Source organism: Lepidochelys kempii, chromosome 9 (assembly GCF_965140285.1).
Source record: "Lepidochelys kempii isolate rLepKem1 chromosome 9, rLepKem1.hap1, whole genome shotgun sequence".
NCBI lineage: Eukaryota > Metazoa > Chordata > Testudines > Cheloniidae > Lepidochelys > Lepidochelys kempii.
In genome coordinates, this window is record NC_136388.1 from 82,994,553 (window position 1) to 83,020,345 (window position 25,793).

Here is a 25,793-nt window from a genome sequence, read left to right on the forward strand (position 1 = left end):
TTTAAATAGTAAACTCACTGAAGAAGGAATGTTTCAGAGAGCACAGCCTACTTGAAAAATAAGAGTAATGTTAAATAAATTCAGAAATATGGGTTTCAAATGAACATAACAGATGCTTGTTCATCCCCCTGTAGCTACGTATTATTTTGGAATGCAAAGAAGTTGTATGTATTAACTCTATACAGATCATATGCTTTTAAACTAAGACCAAATTTATTATCTAATTTAGTTATTTTTAGGCAAGTATAATATGCACATTGATAGAGCTCAGGGTGCATGAACATATTTTATAAACGGCAAATACATATTAACGCCAACTCTTTCAGAAAAGAGGACCAATCCCTACGAACTCGCACTTCCTCTTTTTAAGCAACCTCATCAGGCCATTGCCTAGGAGAAGGAGTGGGTCTTACACTGTGTCCTGAAAATGATTAAACTTGGCCTCTGGTTGGACCAGTTGAGAGAGTGGGTTCCAGAGTACAGGATGCCTCACCAAAAGTCCTTTGCCACTTACCTGCAATGTTTTTCCTAGACCCATGCAGTGGGCAAGAATGCATCCGGAACCTGCAGATTTCTTTGTTTTTTTCAAAGATTCACAACAGCAATCCCACATGAACTGAACACCTGGAGAGAATTTTTTTTTAAGAGCTCCTTTAAAAAGTATTAAACGTTTTAAATTTACTAAACAACTTATCTGAAAAGATATTTTTATATAAATTAGCAATCAGATTAAGATATTTCCAACACAATAAAACAAAAACTCAAAGTTAACAGCATTTCCCAAGTAATCGTACATAAGACACCAGTTCAACACGTAGGCCCTGCCAGCACAAGGGGGAAAAAAAAAAAAAAAAAAAAAAAGAGTTCAATTAACATAATTGTCTTTATATTTTCTTACCATCTACTTGATGTGGTTTCAGTTTGGTAACTATGTTTCTGTGAACCTGTACTATAGGTTCTTTGGTTTCTTCATCTTCATCTAAAACCAGTTTAGTTGTGATCGGACACTTTAGAGGTGAAGCATCTTCTATTTCTATCACCTGGAAGCAAAAAACAATGTATTATAGGAATGCTTTGCACATGACTAATTCAGGCCCTTTTAAACACACAAGTTCAATGAAATAGCAAGGCCCTATTTGCTAAATCCAAAAGGAAAGATTTTAAGCAATCTTCCCCTTTTTATCCCCTAACATCTCAGTTCAAGATTTGTCTCCACAAAAAATAATTTAAACAGTTGAGACACGAAACAATAATTCCTTATTTATTGATCATTAACCTTAAACAAAAAAGCTTTATTCTGCAACAAATTACAAGTTTAAGTATGAATGTGTGATTTATGGTGTGATTGTCCCTTTCGGGGAGATCAGTCAACACCTGGTCTCTGGTGTGTCGCTTTAAGATGGTGGTTCTCAACCCATGGCCCACTTGCGGCCCAATCAGCACGAGCTGCGGCCCATGCGACATCCTCAGGGCCAGAGAGATAGTACATATATTGTGTGGATGTGCCCCATAACACAGAGAGCTGCATCTGAGGCCCACAAAGGTAAATAGGTAGAGAACCAGCACTTTAAGATGCCTGACCACTAATCCTTACTATCCTTAAGGGGATTGTCATCCTATTACACATGGTTCCACAAATCTATAATTTCTAAACACTTAAAATTCCTTACCCGCAGCTAAATTTATGATGTCTTTAAACACCATCAGCAACTAAACTTTCAATCAATATCTCATACAAAAGTAAAAATAAATAAATGAGATGTACCTCTCTTAACTTCTCTCTCTCTCTTTCTCTTTCTGCAATACGTTTTCTTCTCTCTTCCTCCTCCTTCAGTGCATTTTGTGTTTCTGTTCTAAGCTTATCATCTTTAAGAATCTTTCGTATTTTCTTCCGGCCTTTTCCAGGAGATTTTGAATCATTGTCATCTTCATCCTCAGAATTACTCTATTACAATTCAAACCAATTAATCATTAGTATAAAACCTGAGACACGAGGACTATTATAATCCTGACTTTTGAATAAATGATCGAACTTTGTGACACAGTTCTTACCTAAACAGGAAAAGGAGTTTTCAAATTGAATTATCCAGCATAATTTGAAAGATCTTTTACCAACTTGTGTTGACAGTTTAACACATTTAAAAAACACAGGTTAAATTATTTTAAATTATGCCTACACAAAGATATTAAGGGGTGTTTTCAAATCATATTGCTAAAAATGAAAAAAGCACTCTTTCCCTCTTCAACTAGACATACCCATACCTGGACCTAAATCCACTTCTACCACCAGTAATTTCAGTTGTGACAACACAAAGGGAAGCTTCTAGTAATATCCTCCCCATTACTGCTATTCAATATGGTATAACCAGAGAAATCCTACAAGACCTGGTTGACTCCTCGCTCCAGCTATTGCCACTGGTCAGGTGGATAATGAATCTTCTGAGTTTGGTTAAGAAATTCCACTTTACTTAAAAGTAATAGCTGTGTGTCTTCACATAACTCCAAAATGCAGCTGGTTTTAGTTTCTATGAATGGAAATTTTATCTAGTCTAGTCAACAGTTTTCTTATTTAAGAAAAAATAGTTATGTAACAGAGTTCTGTTTTGGCTTTTTTTACTTAAAGTATTTTTTTTACTGTTTGTATATTTTCCTATTTGGTCTGTTTTATGGCTTGAAAGAATATAAATCAAATCTAAAGAGAAATCAAGTATGTCCTAACTCAAATAGTTTATCAATAGGAACACCTGATTTTAAAATAAAGTCTGATATCTGAAATGTCCTTCATTCACTGGGCTAAGCAGCTATTTCTAAAACAGAAAAAAATCAACCATTAGAAAGTCTAAGGACAATGAAAGAAAACGAATTCTTCCACTGTATAATCCATATGTTTAAAATCTGAGTATTCTGTAAAGCAGTTAGAGAAAAAAAGGATTATTCTGATTGAAAAGTGATCTCTATAGATCAGCAGGTTGGAAATCTGCAGGCGAAATCAAAAATTGGGAAGAACTCTCTCACTCCTTCACTGTAATGGCTGCAAACTGGACTGTTCACTGTAGGAAAACAATGTTTCTTTGAGCTCTAAATGTGAATCCTTGGGAAATATTCTGAAAAATAGAAATGTAACAAAAACATTGGATTTTTCCCCTCACAAACAATATATTGAGACAAGTTTTAACTGAAATCTGAAATAATAATCCAATTGACAGACCCTTTTAAATCTCCATTATGGATATAAACTAAAAATATCTGGATCCTGAAGTAGAAAATATGCCAGCTGAACTATTCTCTTCAGACACTAATTCACACAAGTTTCATTATTTCCAAAGTGAAAGAAAGTTGTAAGGGGTTTATTTAAAGTTGTGAAATACCTACTAACTAGTCTAAACAACACTACATAAGGGCGTTACTGTCAATTCCCACATTTTAAAAAAATACCATCAGAGTTACTGTGTGTTATACTCTGTTAAATTAAGGGACAAAACTTCAAATAATAAATGTATTTAAGTTTTTGACCAAACAAAACATTTTCTTGATACAACAATTATGGAGAACAGCTTTACTAAAAACAGCCAGGACTCTCTTTGAGGTGGTTTTGATGGTTTAAACAGCCTATATCTATCCCTTAGACAGCTATACAAACTATTCATCAGAATAATTCCTTTTCCCTTCTATTACCTAAGATTTTGATGACCTCTAAAATAGCTGGCAATTATAACTTGTGTGCTAATTAATTCTCTGTTTCCGTGAATTAAATAAAGATACTAAACTCAACAATCTGCTTAGTACTTATTTTATTTTACACTATTGCACCTGGAAGAAATTAATAGTTTTTTTTTATTTTTTCTTTCCACTTGAATAAACTGAGGATCTTTCTGCATATACGAGACAAACGTATTTGGTGGTTTCCCTTTTTAATCTTGAATATTTACTATTACTGCATGCTTGTATCTTTCAGAAAATGTCCACTGATTAAACAAAATGTACATATTATTCTATAGGTAGTCATATACAGAAATATATTATCTGTGCATTCAGAAAGAGGACATTCCAAAAAAAGTAAGACATTTTAAATCATCTGCTTTACATTTTTTCTCCACGCTGTTCAGAGTCAGACACTATAATTGCACCTATTGTGAGATATAATGAAAGGTGTTCAACTGTTACCGAAGGTGTGTTTTCGAATTTTGTCTAAAATGCAAAATATATGTACTGTTCAACATTTAAAAGATCAAAACCATTGTCTAGAATCTGGCCTACTGCAGACAGCTTCTCCCCACAGAAGTCTGCCACTGCTCCTCAAATTGATTTCTTAATAATCCATATCCCTACCATTCCAGCACAGGGTCTCCGACTAAAGGGTAGAAATAAAACAAAAAAAATCAAGAGTATAGAGGTTTATATTACGTATTGTTAGTATTAGAATAACATTCTATTTGAGGTTGTCTGGACATGCGATAAGAATGGAAATGGGAAAAGAATGACCAGCAAAGAAAACGTGGGAGGAAGTCTGAAGAGAAAGGGACTGGAATGCGAAGACCTACAAACAACTGTCATGGACCAGAAGGCGTGGCGAAGAATGGTGGGCACTTCCGACCCCATGTAAACAGGAAAAAGAATCAAGAAGTGAAGTTTATATTAGAATAGCATCCAGAAGGTCACCCAAATCAGGACTGGTGTCCCAATGCACTGGGATTATACAAACACCTAGGAGACCACCTCTAACCCCAATGGATTACAATTTAGTTTAAAACAAGATGCAACAATGGAAATATTAGAGGGATGGGGGACAGAGGATGTGAGTGACACTGACAAGAAAATATGATTATAAAAACAAGCTGCATGTAAAATTAACAGGTTTTAAGTATTTTTTAATAAAGAAAGAATGAATAAAGTACTGAATTGATAGAGAAATGATTATTATTAATATCAGTAATTCTATTAGGTACCTATTATCAACTAGCTATATATTGGAAGTGTCACAGAAGAAGAGAATCTCAAGTACGAATTTGAAGGCTGCCAGAGTACTGGGCTTTATGGATTAGTTTGTAGTGTATAAAAAAATGCCATCAGCAAGTAGGATCATTTAGACCAAACTTTTTTCACTGTAATTTAGGTTTGGACTGAAGTTCCGCCTCATGAGACAAGTGCCAAAAATAAAGACTCTTGAAAGACTTCAGAAGCTTAGGTATACAGTCATCTGCATTTGAAGTTTAATCTGGTTTGGCAGACTCAATCACCTACTAACAGTTTAATGTAAAAATGTAATTATAATAAAGAGAATGTGTGAGTTAAAAATTTTAAAATGTTACAAGACATACAGAAAATGAAGACTCCCTAATTGCACTTTGCAAAAGCAAACTCTAGTTATCATTAAGGTTACAATTTTTTCCGTGAAGGTCACGGAAGTCACAGAATCCATGACTTCCAGCGACACCAGTGACTTCAGCCCGTGGTGGCTGGGAGCTGTGGGCTACTGTGGGGGTGGGGGCACCCGGAGCTCCGAGTGGTCCCCTGCAGCTGCCTAGCCACTGTGGGTGGTGTAGGGACCCCTAAACTGAGCTCCCCATTTTGTCGTGGATATTTTTAGGAAAAGTCCCAGACAGGTCACAGGCTCCTGTGAATTCTTCTTTATTGCCCGTGACCTGTCCGTGACTTTTCATAAAAACGTCTGTGACAAAATCTTAGTTATCATCGGTTTCAACAATTTAGTCAGAACATAAGGCATTGCTATATGGTACCTTATTATTGTTTTCACTAGAAGAATCCTCCTGAACCTTTATGCGTCGTCTTTTCTTTTTCTGCTTGTAACTCCGCTGATTTTCTTCTGCCTCAGCTTTCTTAGCAGATCTGAGAAATGGGAAAAAATTTCATTGATAAACAGGAGAACACTGATGGATCAAATGTTTGTTTTCCTCTTATAAAATACTCTACTACTCAATACAATGGTGTATTTCTCTCTTTTCACCCTATAGACTAACTTCCTCTTACAAGAGGAGCATCACTATTATATCAATTCTCTAGATTAACGGTTTATTCCTTAACAGAAATGCAAAACAATATGTTCTTCTGTAATGTGGACCCCTTTACTATCTTCAGATATGCAATAATGATGAATTATTGACTTTATCAGGCAATAATGGAGTAGATTGCACAGTTTACCAAGAGGGTCCTATAATTTCTAAAGGGGTAAAGGAAAATGCCACATCGTAGTTTTGCATTGAGTATTGTGACACCTATATTGTAACTGGTTTGTACACACATCACTTCCATAGCAAAATAGTATCAATATTAGTGGTTTATTTTCCACCTGTCTCTTTCACACTACACAAACAAGAAGATTACATCCTAGACAACTTCCCATAACCTCACTAAAACTCAATCCTTAATTAGAAGCCATTGTTCCTTGACTGCAGCAAACGTGTTAGAAAAATACCACGTGTTTTTAATGGTCTCATCTTCTCGTATCCCAACTCTCCTAATTATACTGAGACATAAACGAGGAAGTTCGAACTCTCACACTCAACTCAACTTCCAGGCTTTTGAAATAAATGAAATTGCAGATACCGAAATTCTGTAACAAACAACTAAAATTTGTTTCAACTCAGATGAAGTGAGCTGTAGCTCACGAAAGCTTATGCTCAAATAAATTTGTTAGTCTCTAAGGCGTCACAAGTACTCCTTTTCTTTTAACTAAAATTTAGTGTCTGATCTAAAAACCATTGAAGTCAATGGCAGTCTTTGGATCAGGTTCTTAGAACACATCTAAACATTTCAGACATGACATGTGACAGGATTGTACCTTCCCAATAATCAGTTTTTAAAAAGTTCACCTGAGATGACTAGAACTAAAGTTTATTTATACCTTGTTCTAGGACGTTGCTCATCTTCAGATTCACTGACTTCTTCACTAACTCCAGATTCATGAAATTCTGAGTCATCTGAATCATCACTGCTCACTTTAAGAATAAAAAAAAACATATCTACCTCTGTTGTAACCTAAAGTAATATCAATATAACTTTACTAATAATACAAAAGTAATTTGTTTGAAATTAATTTCTGCTGCTTGTAGGACTTGTAAATTCTTGGTCAATAAATGCCCTCATGTGCAGGTAATAAAATATCTCAGTAAGGTAATGCAACAATAGTTGTTTCAATTGAAACATATATGGCTTTGAACTGCTGCATATTAAAAATCCAATGCAAATTTTTTTAAAAATAACTCAAAAGGTAATAAAGAGGTCTTTTAAAGGTATATTGTAAGTAATATGTTTTGTTAGAAACCCTAATATTAACAGTAATATTTTATGATTCTTTTTAATTCACTAAACAGTTTTGTTTGGATTTGATTTTCCCTTATTGGTCTAGTACAGTGGTGACCAACCAGTCTAACGCAATCGACTGGTTGATCCTGGAAACTCTTCCAGTCGAACGCGCTCTCAGGCGGTGCACCAGAGCTGCTGCTAAGGTAGGCTCCCTGCCTGCCCTGACCCCATGCCACTCCCATAAGCAGCCAGCATGCCCCCACACGGGTGGGGATTGGGGGGGATGGGGGGGAGGAGAGAGAAGGGATAGAGATCTTTTTCTGCGTGCTGCTCCTGCCTGCAAGCACCACCCCCACAGCTCCCATTGGCCTGCACCCAAACTCCTTCCTAGAGCCCACACCCCCTCCTGTACCCCAGCCCCCTGCCCCAGCCCTGACCCCTCTCTCTGAGAAAGCACCCCATACCCCCTCCTGCAGCCCAGCCCTGACCCCATTCCTAGAGCCAGCACCCCCACACACACCTCAACACTCTGCCCCAGCCCTGAGCCCCCTCCTGCACCCCAACCTTCTACCCCAGGCTCAGCCTGGAGCCCCCTCCTGAACCCCAACCCCTTACCCCAGCCCAGTGAAAGTGAGTGAAGGTGGGGGAGAGAGAGCAAAAGAGAGAGGGGGGATAGAGTGAGTGGGGCGGGACTTTGGGGAAGTGGCAGGGCCCTCAGGGAAGGGGCGGGGTAGATCCTGGGTTGCCCTTAAATTCAAAAAGTGATCTTGCGAGTAAAAAGATTGGAGACCATTGGTCCAGTACATGAAAACAAAAAAGTGAAAACCAACTGATGAGAATCACACTTGATGAAAAGCAAGGCTTTGGTTACAGGAAGCAGCAATTCACACTACAGAGGTATGTTTTCTAAAGCACACTAAATGTGCTGTGCTTTTATTGGTCCATGTAGATTCTGCTGGTGTGCACTAAAAATTCCCTAGTGTTTTATAACACTGTGCTTGGGATAGGTTAAAGTGCAGTAGGACACTTTTAATGAGCACCATGAGGATCTACACAGACCAATTAATGTGCAAAACATTAGTTCACTTTAGAAACCACACCCCTGTACCATGCATTACTCCACCATATAGACAACCCCTAAACTAGATTAAAATATGAACAGTCTACACTGTTAGTAACATAGATAATAAACTGTTGTATAAAAAAAAAGTGTATGAATTTTTTGCCCGACACTGCCCATTCAATGGAACATTTCTTGAGAATTACAAACATGAGGATAGTTTCACATTTCTCCCTTTTCCCCACCACCAAAATAAAAAGCTTTACAGATGGCCTTCAGCTATGTCCCAAATAAGATTTCCATATTTCATTAAATTTATTCACTACCCAAGAGTTGGACCTCATTGCTTTAAAGTTTCAGACCAATTTGGATTGACTTTTCACACATCAGACCAAAGAATTTATTGGATATAAGCTAACTGTTGAAAAAGGATTTAATATATATTTGCAACGGATAGAAAGTTGAACAGTTTTTCCTATTAAAATGGGAGACGGGGTAGTTGAAATGAGGTGTACGTAAATAGATACTTATTCAAAACAAGTAAATACTCCCAGGGATGTTGAAGGCATTCAAGGTCCCCCAACCCTGACAATGACAATGCAGATTCAGGGTGCATTCAGAGGTCACAGCTGTTACTCGAGAGCTAGAAGAGCAGGCACAGAGGATCTACAGAGCCATCCTGCACTGCTTCCAAGGACTGATAGTAGTGTTTTCTTCAAGCACTGTACAGTTCCTTATTTATAGCCATTGTAATCATGCTTCGTGCATATGAAGTGGAATATAGTATTTATCCAATTCATATTAAAGTAAGTACTACAAAAATCAAGTTAGTGGTGTAGAAAATAAATTAAGACTTTTCTATCTGAAAGGAGTTATAAACAGTCAACCATACCACCATTAAAAGTTGATATACATAACCAAGTTTTAAAATATACACAAATCTGAGTATTTTATATGAAAACAAGTGCTCAACCCAGAGATACTGTGATTTTTGGTGAAGTGTGTGGATTTAATATGCTGACGCAAAGACTAAGTTAGAATACAGTTGCTTTACTCAGTCACACTAAACTTTCACTGCAAGGGATAGTTTGTTATCTCCTTTTTATGGATGTCAGTGTTTTCGGATAATAGCACTGCCAATGCCAACGAGCATTGTCTGGATCAGCAACTTCTACAAAAAAAAGGCAAATCTAAATCCTTTGTGCTGAGAGTTCATTTCATTTCTCCCATCTCATGCAAAGTGTGCTACCTCTTTATACCAGATTGCCATCTTTAATGATTTTATCATGAGTTCATTATGTTTAAGTCATGAAGACTCAAAAAGAGGCCAGTATCTATAGTTCATAATTTTGGGGGGCCTGACTCATGATTTTTTAAAAGTCTGACATTTATAAGCAGCTAAAAATATAGTATGCTATTCAGTCCTATTTAGCATTTAAGATTAATTTTGAATACACTGGAAAGCTATACGAGTTTCTTACTAAATGGTATATGTTGCAATAAGTAAATAAAATGCTACTCAGTAAATAACAGAATATAAGTAACTGGGAGTTAGGTTTTTGTTTTATGTACTTGGAGAGGTATAACAATGGAGGACCAAGTCACTGAGCTATTTGAAGTGAAAGAAATTTTACTGCTCCAGGTCAGGGTTGAGGTAATTGAGGAGACTTATGACTAAAGGGTTCTGGAGATTGGTCCGGCCATGCCTTGGTCTGGCATTTTATTTGCTAAAATATTGTAAAAGTTACAACAATATCACAGAAGATGCAAAAATGAGACTTTTATGGGGGAACACTGTAAATATAATACAATACAGGATAATTTATCCTTAGGTACATGGAAGACTACACATGTATGGTATCCTGGCATTACTGCAACACTAAAAATATAACTATACTTTCAAATTGTGCAATAGGGATAATTTTGCTTCCAATGTAAATAAACCATTTACACTCTGAAATGCCATGGTTACTGGAGTCTGCAGTGTTGCTATAGCAGTGTTGGTCCCAGTTGGTCCCATGGTTATTAGATGTAAGAAATCTGCACTAACAGTCATTCCTTTGCTCCTCAACCCAGAAAAAGCTAGAAGAGCTGCATTCTTAGCTTCTTAAGACAAGAAAAATGAGAAATAAAGTTTTCATTTAAGAGTTCCATCTGCCGTCCCATTGTGAACCACTTTAGAAGAACTTGGAGGGATATAGAGTTTAACTCTCTAGGATGAAGGAAATTTCTGGTGACACAAGGGCCTATGTATAGTGTGAGGAAGAGATAGCAGTTGCAGGAGGAAGGAGGAGGAAAAATTGGGTTTTCCTGAATTATACCTATTTGACTTGGTATTAAAATTTCATGACTCAACCAGATTAACCCAATTTTTTAGAGGGTGGGGAGAAGAGAGGGAGGGAGATTAAATAAAGAGAAGGGGATTAAATAAGAGTAAACTATCCTGGAATAATCACTGTGTTATAATAAACCTAGTAAATGAACAAAAACAGACAACAGTCTGGGATGACAGCACAGGAGGAGATGTGTAAAAAATATATTTTAAAATTCCTAGTTCAAAATCTGAGTTCTTTCCAAATTGTTCTAGTTTTAGATATACTGATTTAGTTTAAATGGACTTTAAGAAAATGTGTTTGAGTTAACATCATTATCTTTGAATTTGCTAGCTTTTGCCCTTGTAAATAAATATTTCAAATAGTTTCAATGATAGTTAGGTTTTTTTAATTATTATTTCATCAAAAACTTACCAAATAATTTCATGGGGAGTTCACTGTCCCATGATTAAAGATTATAATTAGAGTATTTTGAAAACAAACACACACAAACAAAGAACCTTATTGACAAAAATTCAGTGACAACAACACTGTTTTCCCTTATTTGCCTGTAGAGAGTTGATGGCACTAACTTCCTCAATCTCAACTGCAAAACAAGAAACTATAGGTGTGAAAGAGTGAGAGGAGGTGTGAGGAAGACAATTTGGAATTCCGGGAAATCTTTTGTTCACTGGAAATCTCCATTACGCCACATAACTGAACATATTTCATCCAATAACAAATACATTCTGCCACACAAACATTTAAATTTTGTACCTTTCCTTCTATTTCTGCGTTTGCCTTCTTTTGCGTCTTTAGATTTTCCCTTTTTTTCTTCTTCAGATTCTCCATCACTCATACTTAGCTTGTGTCTCAGCAGTCTGTGTCTATATCTAGGCTTCTTAGACTCTTCATCATCTGAATCTGATTCAGAATTATCTTCTTTTTCATTCTCCTCTGTCAGAGAGAAGAAAAATCAGCACAGAACTCATACAGGTAGCTATTTGCTCATTTAAGTTGCATTTCATCTATTAAGTATTTCCAGGAAGATGTGATCGAACAAATGCACATATGCACTCCCCCCCCCACTTTATCTTTGCAATGGAAATGGTTTGATCTTACAGTTATCATATGGATTATCAACAGAAGCAATTTTGTTTTCGTCATACATATCTCACATACTTTACTCCTGGAGGAATTTTACATCACTGAGCATGCACAGAATTCATATCCCAGACAGATTTCTTTGTTTCCCTGCGGAAAAATGAATTCTCATGGGGAAGCAAAGGGAAGCTACAAGAGTGGTCACACGCCCCTCCCCGGCAGCGCAGGCAAGTCAGTTTGGGCTCCTGGAGCAGCCAGTAAAGACATCAATCACGGGGGGTGGGGGGGTGCTTGGCGTTCATGCCTGTGAGAGAAAGAGAGACAGACAGACACACTGTCCCTCTCACTTGCTATTGCGGCATGCTCAGCATGGAGGGACAGGCCATTGGGATGTTTCTGAGGAGGTAGGCGTGGGGCAGGCTCCGTCCCCTAAAGCAGAGCAGAATGCAGCAGCCGGCCTGCTTAGTGAATTGTTCCCATTGTCTTTGTGAATTCCCCCAGGAGTATAAAAGTTTTAAGGCTCCTTTACACATTGCCAGAGTGGTGTAAAGGACCGTATGGCCTTATAAAGAGCTTATGGTGCTTTAGTGATTAGAACTGAACTAAGTTTTTGGACTGAAAAAATTTCCTATCAAAATGTACTCCATGAACTGTTTGCTACTGACCTATCTGGACACGGTCAGTAGCCAACATAAATTGTGAGTTTGATTCCACAGCCCTCACTTGCTCTTCAGTTGCCTATGATATAACACTGAGCATATGGCTGCATATATTTATTTCTAGTTATTAGACAACAAAAGGTCAAACCTAGTTACATTACTATTAGGCAAGGGGGTTTAGGGATTTTCTCCACTGCTCCCCACTCCCATTCTCCATCCATTGTATTGTAGTTTAAATAAATTACCAAAATAATTGAAACCAGCGTGATTATCTTGCATTATTTTGACAAATAAAATATGCAGAATTTTAAAATGTTGTAAACAGAATTTTTAACTTTCTGGTGCAAAACTCCCCCAGGAATAATACTTGTATGTCTTATTGTCTTTTATTAATCAAATATTGCTTAGCACATACTCGATTCTAAATTGGTTATAACGATATGATCATAAAGTAAAAGTACACTTTTACAGAAGTCAAACAGAGAAACCCACAGAACCATACTGACTGAGTTCAGTTTGGCAGTTGATATAAAAAAATGCATGATGTTGTTTGGGGATTGTTTATTGATTTTGCTGTTATCTTTCCCCGAACGACTTCTGAAATTATGACAGATTCTAAAGCACCACTTTTTTCCTGCCACATTTTGGTGCTCACCATCATCTTCTGCGTTTTCATTTTTCTTTCCCGTCTTCTTTTTTCCTTCATCTGATTCTTCATCTGAAGATGCATCCTCATCAGAGGAAAGATTGGCTTTGATTTCTTCTAAAAGCATTTTCTTGGCAATTCTTTGAAGTAAAACAAAAAATACTATGTATTCCATCGCTTACACAATAGATCAATGAATGACAAATGTAATCTTATATAATTCAGCACTTCAGTAACAGGGTTGTGAGCTCAGAAAGAATTAGGAATGGAGAGCAATCATGGTGGTAATGAGAGGATATTCTAACTGACATTTCATATGTTCAACATGGTAATCTGCTTTGGAAAAAGTTCTTTGCAGTGCTCCCAAATAAGCACTTTCCAATTTTAAACCATGTTTACTGCAGATTTTGCTGAAATGTGTTTTTTTTAAAGCAACATTTAATAACTTGGGCCCATTTCATTCCTTCCCACCTGTCCCATCTTCCATGTCACTCATCTTTTCTAATAAACTGTGATGCAATATTAAACTGAATTTTTTTATTATTTTTTTTAATTTATTTATTTATTTATTTATTTTCGTTCTAATGGCCTCAGGAACACTAAGTGTTTTGGGACAAGTCTCTAAATGATTAGAGACAAAAAACAGTATTAAACCAACAGTCAATCTCTGGACACTCTCCTCTATGAATTTAATTCGTGGTAAAGGCAGTATGCACTGAACACCTTAAATTCTGAAGATAAAGGATATGCACTAAAACAATTTTTTATACTATAACTCCACATTTTGCTCCTGACAGCTGTTCCTGAGGTATATGTTACAATCCTTTATGTCTGTGCCCTTGTACTTCAAAGGAGATGCAGCAGGAATAAGTACAGTGTTTTATAGGGCACACATGGTTTCTCAAGAAGATGTGCTTGCAAATGGCTGGAAAAATCTACATCAGTAGAAGACCAGAGAAAAAGGATGAGAGCAGTCTCACATCCCCTCAAACATCTGCCAGCAACCCTCTTATGCACAGTGACCCACAGATGAAGAAAACAGTGATTTGTCAAAAGTTACGGGTCTATATAAACTTGCAGAGTCAGACTATTATCCCACTTCCTGTGGAACAAAAAAAAGGTTGATCAACTTCTCATAGCCTCCCATTCCAACCCAAAAATATTTTCAGTTAAAATACAATAATTTAGACTACGAAAAACGCATTATTTACAGAATCTTTCAACAAAGGAAAATCAAGTATGAAAATACATACAGGGAAAAGTGATGTACAAATGGACAAGAAAATTGTGGACTTAATCTGATACTTTACTTCAAGGGGGAAAAAAAGAATTGTCCCTCATAGGGGATCAGGTCCTATGGAACTGAGGAATAAAAATAATAATATTTTGAATATATTTCTCCTGTCTGCAATGTTAACTGCAAGATTTCATGTATTTTCTCGATCAGATCCAATCATTTTAGCAGTAATGATGAAAAGCATTTTATTGTATATATGTAAGTAAATAAGTAAGTAAGTAATTCAGGAAAGGGAAGTATCTATACCTCATCAGAAACCCAGTTCAAAAGCCAGGAATTTGAACAGTTCTATTCTTCATTCGGAACTGGCACAGAAATAACTGACCCTAATGTCTTGCTTTTTATGTTACACAATTCAAGTAATTAGTAGTCACATTGAACTATAAAATATATTTTATTCTATTTATATTTTCCAGGAATTAATTTGTGCCCCCAAAACAATGCCAAATTTTCCAAGACCACTATTTTATTTTCCCCACGGTTTTTGCAATTACACTTCAATCATACAATATTTTCCATCTTTTAATACACTTTAATATGATTTCAAATAAGAATTCAAGACAGGCATATGTTCAACCGTTATTATTTAAAAGAAAAGAAAGGGGGGGGGGAATTAAAAATTATCCAAGAGCATGAAGATGTTTATGGTTGGTGCACTAAGTCACACTGACCTGCAGCATCCACAGCGGAAATATTAAGACATTAAAGAATTATCTGACCCATATATAACTAGATGAGTCATGATATAAAGCTATTTTTTTAAAATAAGTTTACCTAAAAAGTTGCTTTTAATTACTTATATCAACAGACTTCATTTTGTGGACCTGACCCAACATTTATTGAAGTTCATATGGACAAAGTCCCATTCATTTCAATTAGCTTTGTATCAGTCCGTGTAGGAGAAATAAGAGAAGAGTAAATTTTAAATATTAATGAATGTGTATAATATCTGACCGGAGGAATAAATAGTTACGTGTATTTGAAAATTAAATCTTCCCCTTTTGTAGTTTTTTTGAATACTGTACTTATTTGCCCAGATCAGTTGTAATTTTCTTCAGAATACAATGGTTTGGATTCCCAAAAAGGGGAACTATTTCCTTATTTTTAATTATTTTGTAACTTTCATATATAAGTTATTTTAACAAAGTATAATCTAGGTCATGTGGACATCACCAGTAGGTTTGCTAGCTTTTACATAAGAAACACACTCAACACCAGGAAAGGAATAAGGTACTGATGAAAAAAACATTGCAAAACTTAAAATTAAGTTCACAAGTCTCAACATACTGCCCTGTACTAGTGCACCTAAATGATTTCACATTATCCTCAATAGTGCTAAAAGAGTTAATAAAACTTGAAATTGGATAACAAATTCTTACCTGCATTGCAAATCATCTTTTAAAATATACATATATTTATATATTTATTTAAATAAAGTGGATTTTGACTCTTAAAAGGAAGGGTTTTTTCACATTTACAGAATAATGTTTGCTGAGAGAAATCTAAAGAATACATTCAGCAGAATTTCTTCACAAGTACAAACTTGAGTATGCACACATAGAATACTATTTCTTCTCTATTCCAGCCTGCTCCTAAGGATACCCAGGTCACTGTCCACAGTACCATCATCATCTGAACTTCCTCAAGCTGAATAATTTTAATTAAATAATACTAATTAATAAGCATTTCTGAAATTGGCAGATTAATAAATACTTTTATGTTCCACAAGACATTAAAAACACTAATTTTTCAGCTAGTGAAAGCAAGTTCAAACCCTGCTCATCAACAGGGGATGCAACTATTTATTTAGTAGCAATAAGATACAGATTATGGTCCTCGAAAACTAGATTTTCTCTAGTATGTTCCACTGAAGTGGTGCTCTAGTCTGAAAATGTAAAGCATGTTTAAAAATTAGGACTATTTTTCCACTTTTGGTGTAATCAAAGGATTATATATAATGAAATTGGTAAACAATACCGAAAAGACAGTGCTGAACAGATCAAACCCTATAAATGCTTCTGATAAATATTTGGCATAACAGTATTCACATCACCATGTGAAACTGGATGTTTAGCTCTTGAAATCAGTTTTATTAAGTTAAATTATATCTGACCTCAAAGTAAAAATCTACTCCAACTTCAAGTTCAACTTCCAAATTTTTAGAAAGTAATTAAGACTGAAGATCAACAGTTACCTACACTGACAAAGTTTTATTCTTTTCAGCACTTGTTTAACCATCAAACTGTAGAAGCGCCAAGACAATACAGATTATGATAGTGTGCAAATCTGTTTCCCCCAACAAATCTCTGGGGGATTTTTATTTATTTTCCTGGGATCGGGGAACTGAGGTGGATTCTTAGCCAACATCAATTACAATTAAATGCTATAAAATTTTTAAATAAAAATAAAAACAAAAAACACTGGGGCCATGCGATCCACTCAATAGTATAATGGGCTGCAAGTGAGGAGACCTGGATGCTATTCCCAGCTCTGCCACAGACTTGCTGTGTGATCTTTAGCAAGTTATTTCACATCTTTGTGACTCTGTTCCCCACACCCTCTAATGTCTAAACAGGCAGTAACTCTTTGGCAAGAACTGACTCATTTATAGCTTTTCAAACATCTTGAGGATACAATGTTGCCACTGTAAAACAAATTTAGCTGAGAATTTAACTAAAAATAATGATTAACACTATGTGTTAACATTCTTAATTAAATTAAATCAACTCACAGGTGGTGTCCATAAACACATATTAGTTATATGTATAATCAAATTGTCCAAAATAAGCCGCTAAAGAGACAAAACCATAAGGCTGCGCTAATAGAAAGCAGCATCCTTTAAGAGTATCAGAAATTTAATTAAATTTCACCTTTAGCATATTTTTAATATTTAGTTGTATTTGTATTTATAGTTTTATATATGTATGTTTGACTGACATTTAGTACACACACAAAAATATTTTCCTTCAGATTAATAATTTACCAAATACTTTGTTCTATAGACTGTATTATGCCTTTGTTTCAACGATCTGATTTTCCATCTCTCAGAGGTATTACAATTAAATTAAATGCTTGGACAAGAAAAATGTTTTACAAAAATTTATTGCATCCATCAAATACTTAAAGGCATTCTGCATTAATACACTATTTACCTCTTAATAAACAAAACTACTGCGAACATATTAACAGTACCATTTAAAAGATCAGAAGGACCAACAATAAACAAATACACAACATAAGATGACAGCATACAGCACTGCCTATCATATTGTGACCAACTCATATATTGCACTTTGGCAAAGATGATTTCAAGACTTATTAAAAAAATTATTCATGTCATTCACATTCAAATGTATTCAAACAATAAAACTTCTAAACTAGAGACTTGCAACCATGAGTGCCCACACTATAAATATTTCATTGGGTACTAGGTACCCTCTTTGGTCTGGTAGAAAAGTGGCAGCTTGTCTGAGTAACAGAAAATATTTTTCTAAAGTTGTGTTGAGTAAAGAAAAAAATTTTTTTTTTAAATCTTCTCAAAATGTTTTCCATCTTTTTACAATTTTGTACCAGTGATTACGGTACAAAGTACAATGAGTGTTGAATGTAATATTAGTGAGTTCAGTTATCAATTACTTCCTGAAGGTTGAAAAGTGTATTTGGTAACAAATACCTCCCCCTACACCTCAGAAATGTATATTCAGAGTATTTCCTAGATAAAAATTTAAACAATGATTCAGTTTGAAAAGTTACACAAACTGATTTTAAAACCTAAAAGAAAATATAATATTATTTAGTGATCAAATCTATTTTGTTCAAGACCTGTAGGGATTGTACTGAGAAACACGATAATCCCCTCCACACTAACAGGTCAAATCTACCAGTTAACATTTGTACTGTAAAAAGCTGAGCTTTCAATGATAAATATTTACTTTAAATCAGCTGAATCATCAACCAGAAATTCTTAAAAACATAACAAAGGTAGAGTGAAATTAAAGTATATTTAAATAAAAGTAAGGTTAACAATGTTTAAATGTTGTGCTTATGGACCTGTGCTGTCAGTCCCTTAAAAGTTATTTTTTAAAAAGTGAATTAAAATGCTTAAATTTTAAAACTGAACATACAGAAGAGCTAGATTAGCAGCAATATTTCTGTACCCAACTGAGGTCCATATAACAAAATTCTGTTTTTAAATTCACTTCAGCTATGTAACAAAACGCAGCTACTTTGTGGAACAGACACAATATTCTATGCTAATAAGGCTCAGAAGCAGAAAAGCAGACTCCATCAACAGTTGTGTTGCAAAGTTACAAAGTCGGTCCCACATTTACTACAGGACAAAGAATTCAGTTTCAGAAATACTGTATAAAGTTTTCTTGGAAAAATTTAATCTAACTACAATAGCTTCCAAAAAGAAACTCCTGCTCATAATTGAGTGTTTAGCATAGAGTCCCTTTAAATTAATACTTTGTTTATGCTGTTACTAATTCAAAAGCCAAAAACTTTTACATTTTATTTCATTCGCTATCCAAGCTACTTTTTGAGGACTACATTGTAATAGTAAAATATAACATACGTTTAAAAAAACAACCACCTAAAAGTAAAATTACATCTATTAGTTTTTATAAATTTAAATTTTAAAACTGAATAATATATAGGCCCAGATCCTGAAATCACTCATTCACATGCTTCACTACGCATGTGAGTAGTTCCCTTCATGGCAAGTAAGCCTATGTATGAGTGCATGTAGCATCAAGACCTTAACCATCACGTAGGTGATTTCAGGTACTCATCAATTTATTAAACCTCAATTTCATTAACAGTCCAGAATATCCATGAAAATGTTTTCTCCATAAACGTGTTCCCATATTTTTGCTTTATCTTTCTAATGAGAAAAGGTGTTTTAATAAAAAAACAAATTATGTAGCTCTAATAATCAAGATCCACTATAAAGATTTTGTCATTGTATATTGCACAGATGCCAATTTTTATAATCTATTCATGTAAGTAGCTGAAATTCACATTTATCAAAGCAGGCTTTTACTTGTCTCAATGAAGAGCTTATCACAAAACCCACATTTTACATAGGAATATAAAACAGACAGTGCTGCAATGCATTTATAACACACCCTATGCAAGGTGTGTTAGTTAACACTTCTAAATATTTTCTTTACATTTCTGGATTTTGGCCTCTGTTTTCTGGCCTCTCGTTCAAACTTGCGGGAAGCCTGTGAGCGAGTCTTTACAAGGCAGGCAGTCCTGGTTTTTACAACCTGCTTGCTGTTCCGTTGCGCCGGTTTGCGCCCACGCCTAGGGTGTGTTATAATCTTTTTAAAGTCCTTATGGATGGAATCATACCTATTCTCAGGATCGTCATCATCCTCCTCCTCTTCCATTGGAACAGCCCCGGATTTAGTATCTCCTTCATCCCCTGGGAAAAAAGTCAGAGATTTGACATAAGGATAAAACCAGCAATGCACATATCAATTTTCTATTGTATGTGACCTGTTGCAGCACACACTCAAATTTAAAGATAACTTGGTACTAAATATCACAACCCGACCTTTAAAAAAATAAAAAAAGCAATCTTGAACAGACAAAGTATTCCCCCATACAATATCTAATAGTAGAAAACTCTTTGAAGCAAGAGCCTTGTTAACATCTATATCTACTACTGTAATTTTCAAGCAAATCTTTAATACCCATATAAAATGAAGCCATAATCTGTATAGATTTTACTTTAAAATGCACAATAATTGAATGCTCCACTCTTCAGGTATCTTAAAAATGAAAATTTTAGATTTTCCTGTCCACTTCACGACTGGATTCCCATCACCAAATTCACAGAGACTGAAAAGATGATAGCAAATAAGCTACAGTACTATCAACTTCCAAGTATACAAGAGCTTGCTTACTCATAACTGAGCTGCCTGGTCTTCACAAGAAATATTTCAGCAGGAAAAAGTTTCTCCTGCTGATCTACTTCCCTGTCTCTGTACTACTAAGGAAAACCACGCAACATCCATCCATCTTAGAGCATGCACATTTATGTATGAAGACTTGTATTTTGAGAACTATACTGATTAGCCTTAGAGCAACAATATCAAAATTCAGCTTATTATATAACATACTTCACAAATGCAGGAAGTTAATATACCTAATTTATCTATTAAAACCAGAAGTCAACTTAAGCAGGAGGAAATTTTTTCCTTCCTTAAAATTACATAGGAGAGAAGGGAGCTATACATTCTGATCTTGACCCTGCCACCTACCTTTTTAGTTCACACACACTATTTTTCCCTAAAATGTTTTTAACTCTTTTAAAAGTTGATTTGCAAATGGAATTATAATGACACAAGAGTATCCGGCAATGTGTGCTAAACTACTTCCAGTATAGTCTATGAACATTCAATCTACCCACTGAAAATTCATTTTTTAAAAACAAATTTCTGATTGTCCAGTGATGTCTAGCCAATGAAAAGAGGAACTGGTCCACAAGTGGTCAAGTAAGTATTCTTTGTTGCTACTTCATATGGCTTTCAAGGTTCTCTAGTTGATGTAACATTGCCATAGAATGGGAGCTAGCCAGCAATCAGCAGTAGGACTGGGTATCAGGGGACCTACTAAAGAAGGGTGAAGCGTCAGTAGTTCTCGCGTTCAATACGTCCCTCTGCTTGGTTAGTAGGGACTTTCAACAGATATTGCTAGTATGTTGGTGGATTACTTTTGTTACGAATTACACCTGGTAGGACACGCACACAACTGCTGCGAATTACACCTGGTAGGACACGCACACAACTGCTGCGAATTACACCTGGTAGGACACGCACACAACTGCTGCGAATTACACCTGGTAGGACACGCACACAAATGCTACGAATTACACCTGGTAGGACACGCACAGTTCGAATCTAGGCTGAGGCACAGAAACAAAGTCCACAACTGCAAAGTTCCCAAAAGACACTAAGTTTATTACGCTCGAGCGTGGTGCCCCCCTGCTAGCCGGGGGGGACCCTGAATACAAATTATACAAAGGTTATATACTTTTTAGCAAAGCATGTTGCCCTCGTGCATCGGAAACCTTAGCCAATAAACAAACCCTTGTCTTATCTACCACCTATCCCTGCTTGGTGCATTCCTCGTGCTATACCAGTATGTTAATTACACAGCATGGTCCTAAAGCCATGCATCAGTAACTTTTATTATCAGAATGGGAGGCCTCACATCAAGGCCAAGAGACAGGGAGTTAGAGACTGACAAAAACCAGATACTGGGAGTCAAGGCAGACTGGAGACAAGGAGGAGGATTTTCACAGGGATTCAGTATCTAAGGATCACTCCTCCTGGTGTATGATGTGCTCGCATTTAAACAATGGTGGGCCCCAAACCAAAATGGAGTCACATGTGCTAACTTTTCCTTAACACTTTTAAATTCCACTTGTAGGTCACCTTTAATAGTTGAAGCTTCTCTTCCTTTAGAAGTCCACCCCACACACAAATTATTTTCTCCTCTGCTTAAAGTCCCTTAAGGCCCAATTCTATTCCCATGGGAATCAAAGGTGTAAAGAAATCCAAGGGAGCAGGACAAGTTCCTTAGTACCCAATTCTTGTAACTTCATGCCATCATGTGCTTGTGCCTCATCCACCATTTCCATATGATTCAATCTCTCCCCCCACCCCCACCTCCAATACCCTTTTTTAATCCACAGGTATAAGCTTCAGACGCTCTCTCATTCCTATTGTTGCCTGACCCTTTTTAAGGTTGATGTTTAGATTAATGACCAATTGATCTGACTGCAATTAAGTTCTTCCCCCCAGAATCAGACTACACAGAATTCACACTATGGAGTTCAATATTTTGTGGGGCATCTTGGTGTGAGTAACAAGGATACTCACACTGAGGGCAAAATAAAACCTTAGATACCTTTATTAAAATAATGGAGAAAGCTAGAAATGATCCAAACCACATAAGAAAGATAATACAGGATCAGGGTAATCTGTGGTGTCACTCTATGTGTAAGCTTTAGAATTGCATGCTCACACCCTTAGTTGGGGACAAAAGGACCAACTCTGTCTCCGTCATGCAGTGTACAATGGTACAAGTCCCCCAATGAGTTGAATGGTCAAGTAGAAAAGAAGCAGACGGCAATGGAAGAGGCCCAGAGAAGACCAGCCCCGGGCCACATGGTGACTGCCCTGTTACAAGGCCTTAGCATCATCTGTTCATATGCCCACATGTAGCCTTTTTACCAGTATAATACCAAGGTGTACTTATTTTATATGTTAACATATTGATCTGCGTGACTACCATTTCAGCGCATGATCATACCATCATCCCTTGCTTGTGGATTTGCAGTTATTACTTCCATGTTCCTTGTAGTAGCACTTACTGGAACATTCTAGCTCCTACTGGTGAGCAAACTCTTCTTAGTTCCCCAAATCTAAAGGTAACCGCTGATCTGTGCTAAGGGAGATGGCCTACTTAACCACACTTATGCTCCAGCTAATATCTTACAGGATATAGGCCTAATGGTTTCTTGCATTACAGCAGAATAGAATAGAAGGCAAGCCAGTGCATATAATGGGGTGAATATCATTGGGCAAACTTGCCCTATGCTACACTGCTACTTACTGCTTTACAATTCTTTGATATCATTTATGCAATATGATTCACAAAATGATGAATCATTTTTCTTATAGGGTATCACTATTTGATTAATTGATGTAATTTTATGTAAGGATTTGGGGAAGAGGAGTCTCTCTTTAAACTGTATAAAATGCTTCACCTTGCACTTTCGTGAAGCTGCAGAAATGATGTTATCTTGTACATTACCATTATGGTTTGTGGTATACTCCTCTACTATATATGTAAGCTTGAATTCCTAAATGCTGTCAGACATTGAGATAATTAAGTTTCCATTTGTCACCAGTAAATCCTTGTCTGAGTAGTGTCTTGAAGTTTATGGCCCATTTAAGGAAGAAAAACATTCTATATCTTTAATGCTATTCTCTTTACATTTTTATATTAAATGGCATGAACTTGTGTAAATTTAATAGCCCACTGAAAAATGGACTAATAGTACTAGCAAAAGTCAGGCATAGTGAAATCTTTTATTAATGCTCCACAATACTGAGCTATATATCAAGCACCTTCTCTTTTGAACCTCTACTTAACAAAGACTGTATATATCATGTCAAATTGTGTAGTGGTTTTGCAGTGTAAAAAAATACTCTTTTGGAGACTAAGATTTCCTACTAGTTAGGTAGATGACTGGCACGATAAGAACTGTTGGGTAGAATCATCAGTAAATGTAAATTAGTAGCAACTCAGGCACCGTTGTTCAATGTCACTGCCATGGGTGGCAAGAGGAATTGAGGAATGGGCTGTAGCTGCTTCACCCTTTCTCCCCGGCACTGTAGCATAGTAGACGAAGGGCACATACATGGCTCCAAAAGACATTTCTAGTCCAAAGACTCCAATCTCACACATATGCGATGCATGCAAAACTACACTGGAATCCATACTTACACATACTCGAAGAATTGGTTACCCTAAGATGACCTGTTGAATTTGGATAATGGCTCAGTGTTAAATAGCTCTTATAACATACCAAATCTTCTCTAAGGTATTCTTGAGGTGGAACACAAGAGAGCGGTACAGAAAACTTTGTTAGATCTTCTGCTTACTGCATATTCAGAGCAGAGTTAATTGCACTGATTCCAAATCAAAGTAGCTTCAAACAGGGAACATATCTTATAAATAGAACAAGTCTCTTGAACTATCTGCAGTTGCCAGACTTCCTGAACAGTCTAAATTCTTTATATAAAGAGACCAGCAAAGAGCCTTACATTTTTAATTTAAGAATGGTTAAATTAATCCATTGATCCTAGATAGATTAGAAGCTCCTACATTAACACTGAGCATGTTATCATCTCTCCCTAAAGCAGAAAATTTAAAAAACAAAACCCCCTATAAGACCGAATCTTCAGATCCATTACACCACTGCTTGTTAGGTAAATTAGCATGTTCCAGTTCCACTCTAACTGTACATGAAAATCAACTTTTTTACAAGATTTCTGCATAACTGTTTTAGATTTTGACCCTATTATAATTGGAATAGTAATATATGAACAAGATGTATCAATAACAACTACTCTAAAAACAATAGCTCAATATATTGTTAACAAAACTGTGCTCTTTTATAGTGCCTTCTATCCAAAGATCTCAAAGTAATTTACAAACATTAATGAATAAAGTACCATTGGCAAGTATTCTCTCCATTTTACATACAGGGAAAAACAAAACACAAAGGTTCAGTAATTCCCCTGAAGTCAGTCTGTGGCAGAACTTGAAACAGAACTTGGGAGTTCCTGAGGTCTGTGCTTTACAGGAACACTGTCTACTTGAATTTTCTGAATTATCTAATTTAAATAAATAAATACATACATACATTTTCTGATTCAGTACCCTTTGAAATACATTTTCAATTTTTTTTGTTTTTGTTACTTTTTTGAGAAGGAAGACCCAGAAGCAACAATGCCCTCTTGTCCCCATTCTTTCCCTTTCTGTGCATACTCCTGCGTACTCAGGGGCAGTTCTACCAATTTTGCTGCCCCAAGCAGCCGCTGCCGAATTGCCGCCGCGCCCGGAAGAGCAGCGGAGCTCCGCCGAATTGCTGCAGCGGGACACGGACTGCCGCCCCATTCTCAATGCCACCCCAAGCACCTGCTTGGAAAGCTGGTGCCTGGAGCCGGCTCTGTGCCTACTGAATCTTCTGTTTCAGCTTCAGTCTCACAAGCCATGGGGAAGGGTGTGCATCAACTATAATGCAGTGAAATCAAATACAGAAAAAAAGTACTGTAGAATGTCAATGGAAACAGTCTGAAAAAAGTTTCTCTCTCAGAGTAATCTTAGTAACAACCATAGATATAAATTGTTCAGCTGGAAATGAAACTTGATAGTGCCCTTTTAACCTCAAGATCACCCTTCCTCTTTATTTTTAGGTTCTCCAAACCTAGAAGTTCCAGCTGTGCTGCTCTGAATTTTTTAAAGAATAAAGGACTAATCAGATGCTGATCAAAGGGGGTCCTCCTCTCAAGTCTGGGCAAGAAAAAGAATTAGCCCCCATGCTCTCAGAAGCACTTTTAAAATGCATAAAAATCTGCTCAAATAATAAATAGTAGCCTGATAGACTTTAGCAACAGATGTCATTTTAGTTAAATAAAATTACTAGAATCTATTACATGGGACACACAGATAATCTGGCCCAATATAAAAAGTGCACATGCATAAACTATAGCTAATTCTCCAAAGGACACATTATACCACAAGGCTTGATACTCTTCTCCATTACATGACCCAAAGTTAGAAGATCTGATGTGAGCTCTCCTGTTCTCTACTACCTAAACCCAATTCATGTTTTGTATTCATTAGACAGACGAAAGCAACTAAG

The 25,793-nt window shown here is 36.2% G+C and overlaps 1 protein-coding gene across 8 annotated transcripts in view; it reads right to left on the reverse strand.

The window, feature by feature from the left end:
• Window positions 1-25,793, reverse strand: part of ATRX (ATRX chromatin remodeler) — a 140,915-nt gene that overhangs the window by 63,596 nt on the left and 51,526 nt on the right. For all 8 annotated transcript variants that reach the window (XM_073361136.2, XM_073361133.2, XM_073361132.2 and 5 more), the window contains 8 exons: window positions 19,700-19,772; window positions 13,054-13,184; window positions 11,413-11,592; window positions 6,863-6,956; window positions 5,739-5,847; window positions 1,766-1,945; window positions 899-1,040; window positions 515-624 (listed from right to left, as the gene is read on the reverse strand). In XM_073361136.2, the coding sequence (XP_073217237.2) occupies window positions 515-624; window positions 899-1,040; window positions 1,766-1,945; window positions 5,739-5,847; window positions 6,863-6,956; window positions 11,413-11,592; window positions 13,054-13,184; window positions 19,700-19,772 (1,019 nt within the window). The remainder of the gene's footprint in view (window positions 1-514; window positions 625-898; window positions 1,041-1,765; window positions 1,946-5,738; window positions 5,848-6,862; window positions 6,957-11,412; window positions 11,593-13,053; window positions 13,185-19,699; window positions 19,773-25,793) is intronic.